This window comes from Rhagoletis zephyria, unplaced genomic scaffold, assembly GCF_001687245.7.
Source record: "Rhagoletis zephyria isolate East Lansing unplaced genomic scaffold, Rhagoletis_zephyria_1.1 Rzeph_scaffold_00029, whole genome shotgun sequence".
Lineage (NCBI taxonomy): Eukaryota > Metazoa > Arthropoda > Insecta > Diptera > Tephritidae > Rhagoletis > Rhagoletis zephyria.
In genome coordinates, this window is record NW_016157113.1 from 217791 (window position 1) to 223680 (window position 5890).

Consider the following 5890-nt stretch of genomic DNA (forward strand, 5'->3'; position numbering starts at 1 on the left):
ATAATTNGGCTTGTATTTAACGGTTTTATATAAATATTACTAGCATTGCTTTGACTGTCCATTTTTGATCTTTTTAAAGTCTCGTTTGTTGATTGCGCCCAGGAGCCATCGGGCTCCTCAGCAATGTCGTCCATTTCTGTACTCCTCTTCACTACTTAAACGTTTTTATTTCACTGTACTCTTGAAATTAATTGTTTATATGTAAGTTGATTAAAACGAATTAATTTATTTTCCAGAAAATATCAAAACTTCCGTTACAAATTCAACACAAACGAATTCACTCCGAGCGTCTATTCACGATGCGAACAGTTAGGCGGTCGAACGAAGAATCATATTTAATTTTGTCATCGGTCTTTCGTTTTTAGAAATATGGCGCTACGTTTCCTATTTGAATTTTGGCACATGGATCGTTCACAATAGCGAACCAATAACCAAAGATGGCAGAGATGTATCAGTCTTCGATTGTAAAGGTAGAACTTCACCACAACCTACTTTTGTTATAAAGCCCTGTATGCAGCTCTCAAGAAAACGGTCAAGAAAAAATTGCCATTATTTCGTGTGTGTGTCCAAGGAATTTTGACACTGCCCAAATTACAATAACGCAGTGGCAGTGGCAGTTTTTCGAAATCAGCTGTTTTTTTTAGAAAGTGTGGTTTTCAATGAAGCGACTCACAACACAGCAGTGGCAGCTAGCAGGGCTGCTCAGTTTAGCCCAAATTCTAAATTCACTGCCACTGCCTTCATCGCAGCAAACTTCGCATGCTGAATTTGACATAAATGAAACGCAGCCAACATCTGTTGATGTCAGTGAAGCCTAAAAGGCAACAACAAAAATGTAAACAAACAAAAAGGAATGTAAAAAAAAAACCGTCACTGACAACTCCGTATTGTGTTTGCTACGGCAGTGACTGCCAATATTAGCAGTAACAGCTGATTTTAAAAACTGTCACTGCCACTGCCACTGCGCTATTGTATTTTGGGCTATATTTCGAATATCGAAAACGTATTCGCTATGCTTTCGTTCTCGTTCCTTAAAACCTTTCAAAACAAATTGAAAAAATTTTAATTAACATGAGAAATTTAAAAATAATTTTGGAATGCATTATCTGCAAATTATTCATACAAAATAAAAATATTTTCTTGCGTCATAATAAGCGTTCAGCACAAAAATTATGCAAATACTGACGCGATAAATATTGAGCATGTAGCATTCGTGCGTGATCCATCAGTCCATCAGTATGGATCACGATCCAAATATCGTGATAATTACTAACCGTGTGACAGGGCCCTATGCAAAAACACACAGTCTACTCAACTGTCAGTTGCATCCTTTAGCGGAACGTACGCAAAGTATTCATTCTGATAGGCCCGTCAGAATGGATACTTGTACGTCAATAACGGAAAAGTATGCGAAGGAAGTGGCGTACGTACCGTAGAGATACGCCGCAATTAAGGTGTTGCGTCTGCAAACAAAAATCAGCTGTTCCTTATGGCCGTGTACTTGGGGTCTACACAAGTCAATTTTTTAGATACAATGGCTGCATTTCTTTATTCATTCTGAACGTTTGGAATAAACTTTTTTGTTTATTTATTCTTTAGAACGTTCCTGATGATATGTTGACGTATATTTCAAACGCATTCTGTTTATTCCGGCTGTGAAATGGGATTATCCGGAATGTATAAAGAAACGCAGCCAATAGCAAAAGTTTGCAGGGACGTGAACCGGATGAAAAATTTGGTCGTTTCGGTTCAGCGGTTCGAACCGTTGTCGTACTTTTGGACTGTTTCGTCAAAGCGGTTTTTTTGGTTTTTGAACCGGGATTTCGGTTCGGTTCAACGGTTCGAAAAACAAAAAAATAACGCGCAAATTTAAGTGTCAAGTGCAACAACGCGCATGGTTAAAGCATAAAACTTTTCCTTCGCTTTTCGTGACAGATTTGCTTTGACAGGTAAGATGAATTGTATGAAAATGCAGTGCGAAGCGAAAAGATGGCCAACTCCTATCTTTATGCGCGCTTTGACAATCAGCCGGTTTAATATTTATTTTGTTTGGTCCAAATTCGAGTATTCATGCAGAAACACAAAACTCAATTACATAGCTGATAATTTTAAAGCAAAATGTCTAAAATCCACATCAGTTTTGACGAGTAAAAAAGCAGTGCAAAATTGATTTCTTGGCGTTCATTGTGGCATACCTTTTGCGTCTGGCGCTTTGCTGGCAAAGTTATAAATGTCGCGCAAAGCTACAAAGTTTTATCTGGCATCAGCTTTAGGGTCAAGTTAGATGGGCTGCCATTACATTTGATATTGTCACATGGTAAAAAAACATGGTAGGTATTACCATGTTTAACAGAAAGCAAAAAAAAAGTGGGTACATTTATCTATTGAAAATTGGTTGAAACGAACTTTTAAACCTTTATAGAAAGTGGTTCGGTTTTCGGTTCGGACCAAACATATGTGGGAAATTTCGGTTTGGTTAATGGTTCAGTTAATTAATAGAAAAAAGCGGTTTTTCGGTTCAAAACCGGGTCGGTTCAAAACCGGTTCACGTCCCTGAGCAAACCATTCAGCCTTAAGCGAAGCGCACATTGGCGCGATTCTGTCGTTGCGAATCCGCAAGCCCAAAAATTACAACAATGCTACCCATACATTTTAAAGCGCTAGCGCACACTTGCACGATTCCGTCGCTGCGAATTTTTCGAACATTCAATGTTCCTCTTTATTGACGCGTTCGAAACGCGGCTTGCAGGGTTTTGAAGGCGTCAAAGAAGAAGAAGAAAGGTGTCACAGCAATAAAGGCAAAGAAAAAAAAACGTGTAATGTACAAAAACTAATAAAAACATTCGTAATAATGGTATTTTGTACGATTTGGGCACGCCGAGTGCGAAAATACACGAAATAAAGGGAAAATTTAGTGAATTGTACATCGGAAATCGACGCGAAAAAATCGCAAGTGTGCGCACGTTTGCGGATTCGAAGTTAACAGCCGAATTCGCAACGTATTCGCAACGACAGAATCGCGCCAATGTGCGCTTCGCTTTATCATGAGTTCCATTTGCTCCGAACCGGTTCACTTTTCACTTTTGGTTTCCATGGTTTTACTATGGGCGGATGACATATTTTCGGGTGAATTTTTTTTCAGGCGAAACTCAGGATAAGGCAGATTCACTTTTTTTTACTAATATAATGCGTGCGTCAAAAGTTGAGAGTTGGGCGAATTTTATCAGTTGCGGCAGTGCATGCGTTGCCTATGTGGCGTCTTCTATTCAAAATCACATAGTTAACTTGCATATCAGTCAAAAGCATCCCTGTGAGGCAGAATTTCTATCTGGCGGGGCCTTAAGAATGTCGTTCAATTTCGGTTGGTCCCATACAAGTTGTACGTGCATGAGACATTAAATTGGCGGCGTGCGTGAATATTAGGTTGACGTGTTCCCCTTCTCGCCCAAGGAAAAGCGGTTTCAGATGGCGTCAGAAAACGCTCTCCCAACGCTTTTGTTCAGGTATTGCAATTAACAGTGGAAACTTGCGGTCTTCACCTGACGTTTATTACGCAGCATTACGTAAATTACGTTGATAACGCAGCTTTTTTAAGATAATCTTTAGAAGGTGGATACGTAGGGGCACACCAGGCGATTGTTGCTTTCATCTAAAAGTTGCCTGTAAATAATAAGAGAATTTTTTTTTGAATAACCCTGCACTTTGCAATGATCTGGCTACACTATCAAATGCAATAGCAATTTTTGACAATTGCGCGCATTTTTTTTTACAACTGACAGCGACGATTCCTTGAATGGACTACTTTATTTCAAAACTTCAATATACGCAGATGTGGAGTAGCGATTAATAATTATTTTTAACTTGGCATTTATTTAATAAAGATTATTTGCTACGGGAAAGAAATACGTAGCTTTTAGCTAGTGAAAAATGAATAGGATTCAAGTGCTTTTCAATCGCCAGCAGGGCATTGGTAAGTATTGTATGAAGCTAGTAGTTTTGTTTGTGTAGAAAAATTTTAGCGGCTGAAGTGGCGCGACTTGGCTCCAAACTCGAGAAGATTTCGCGGGAAAGCCGGTCGCCAAAAAGTTTTGTTGGTAGATAGGCGAAAGTTAGATAACAGAAGTACACTTTCGAACGATGAGAAATCGGTCATCAAAACGAAAATTGTGCTGTGTAAGCTCTTCTCATATAAAACTAAGTTCTTTTCACGTTCATGCATATGTGTTCTTGGTAATAAAGTTTTCCATTAAATTTCAGCAAATGACTTCACATATGATTTTGCTTTACGACGTCTTTGTGTGGCCAAAGAAGACAGCTGGCGTGGAATATTGCCTTCTAATTATAGTTCAGACTATAATCCAGAACCACCGATATTTGCAGCGAAATTTGCAAACTGTGATAATTTCAGACATATTTTAGCCATTGCTAATGAAGATGGGAAGATAGCGCTACAAGATACCACAAAAAGAAACGAAGAACCCGAAGAGCGAGCACTCAATGCACCACAGTGTCATTACAACGCCGTTTTCGATTTGGAATGGGCGCCTGGGCAGATGAAATTCGTATCTGCTTCTGGTGACCACACGGCTAGCTTATGGCAAGTGGATGAAGGCGGCGAAATACGTAACATACGGTCCTTTGAAGGGCATACGCGTTCCGTAAAGACTGCGGCCTTTCGAAGACATGACCCATCTGTATTTGCCACAGGTGGACGAGATGGCGCGATTATAATTTGGGATACCCGTGCAAACTTAAATGTGGATTTAACACCACGAGCAGATAACTGCATTTATAGCGGACATGTCGGGGGACCGGGGACGCCAATGTCACAAAAAAAGCGTACACGCACACCTAAGATGACGGCTAATGCCACGTCAAGCAGCATTACAGGATTGGCTTTTCAGGTTGTCTATAAAAAAATATATATATATGTTACCTCTGATAACTTGTATATTTCAATAGGATACCAACACTCTTATTTCATGTGGTGCAGGTGATGGCATTATAAAAGTATGGGACTTACGGCGAAATTATACTGCATATAAAAAAGAACCTCATCCTAAATATAGCCTACCTTATGCTGGCACAAGTACATTTAAAGGCTTCACTAATCTTATAGTCGATGAATCGGGTTCACGACTCTTTGCTAACTGCATGGACAATACAATCTACGCCTATAACCTATGCTCATATTCCTCGAAACCTATAGCACGATTCAAAGGCCTCTTAAATAGTACTTTCTATATAAAATCCTGCCTTAGTCCAGACGGAAAGTACTTGCTAAGTGGAAGTAGTGACGAGAAAGCTTATATATGGAACCTTAACTATCCAGATGAACCATTGGTGGCATTGTACGGCCACACAGTGGAGGTAACTTGTGTAGCATGGGGCTCCACACACGATCAGCCCATTGTAACATGTAACGATGACGCAGTTCACAAAATTTGGCGCATTGGCCCGGAGAATATAAACGAAGGTGAATATTTGGAGTTATGTCGAGGGTATGCTAAGTATGAGCGTGAATTCGGAAAAAAGACACATGGGTCAACACATAAGTATAACTTGCGTGATCTGGAGAATACACCCCGATCACTAAAGCGACTAATGGATCAGAACGAACGCACACCTAGCTCAGTTGAAAAGGTGACTATGAAACGCTCTTTTTTGGAGATGCTAGGCGCTGTTGGTGGTGGTGACGATAGTGACACCCAAGATGCGAAACGACAAAAGCCCTTGGAGTCCAGAGGTACATACAATGTTATATTTATATCGATTTTATAATGACATTCATTAATTATAACTTTATAGGTCGTCGATTATTTAGTCCTTCGTCGAATATATCCAATTCGTCGACATCACCACAAATGCGCTGCATTGCTTTACAGCTTAG

General features: G+C 39.8%; 1 protein-coding gene across 1 annotated transcript in view; it reads left to right on the forward strand.

Moving 5' to 3' along the window:
* Positions 1 to 3223: 3223 nt before the first annotated feature.
* The window catches only part of l(2)dtl (WD40 domain-containing protein denticleless), a 5458-nt gene continuing 2791 nt past the window's right edge, over positions 3224 to 5890 (forward strand). The window contains exons 1-4 of the mRNA XM_017616860.1: positions 3224 to 3970; positions 4258 to 4904; positions 4963 to 5746; positions 5809 to 5884. Coding sequence (XP_017472349.1) covers positions 3928 to 3970; positions 4258 to 4904; positions 4963 to 5746; positions 5809 to 5884 — 1550 coding nt within the window. The 5' untranslated portion in view covers positions 3224 to 3927. The remainder of the gene's footprint in view (positions 3971 to 4257; positions 4905 to 4962; positions 5747 to 5808; positions 5885 to 5890) is intronic.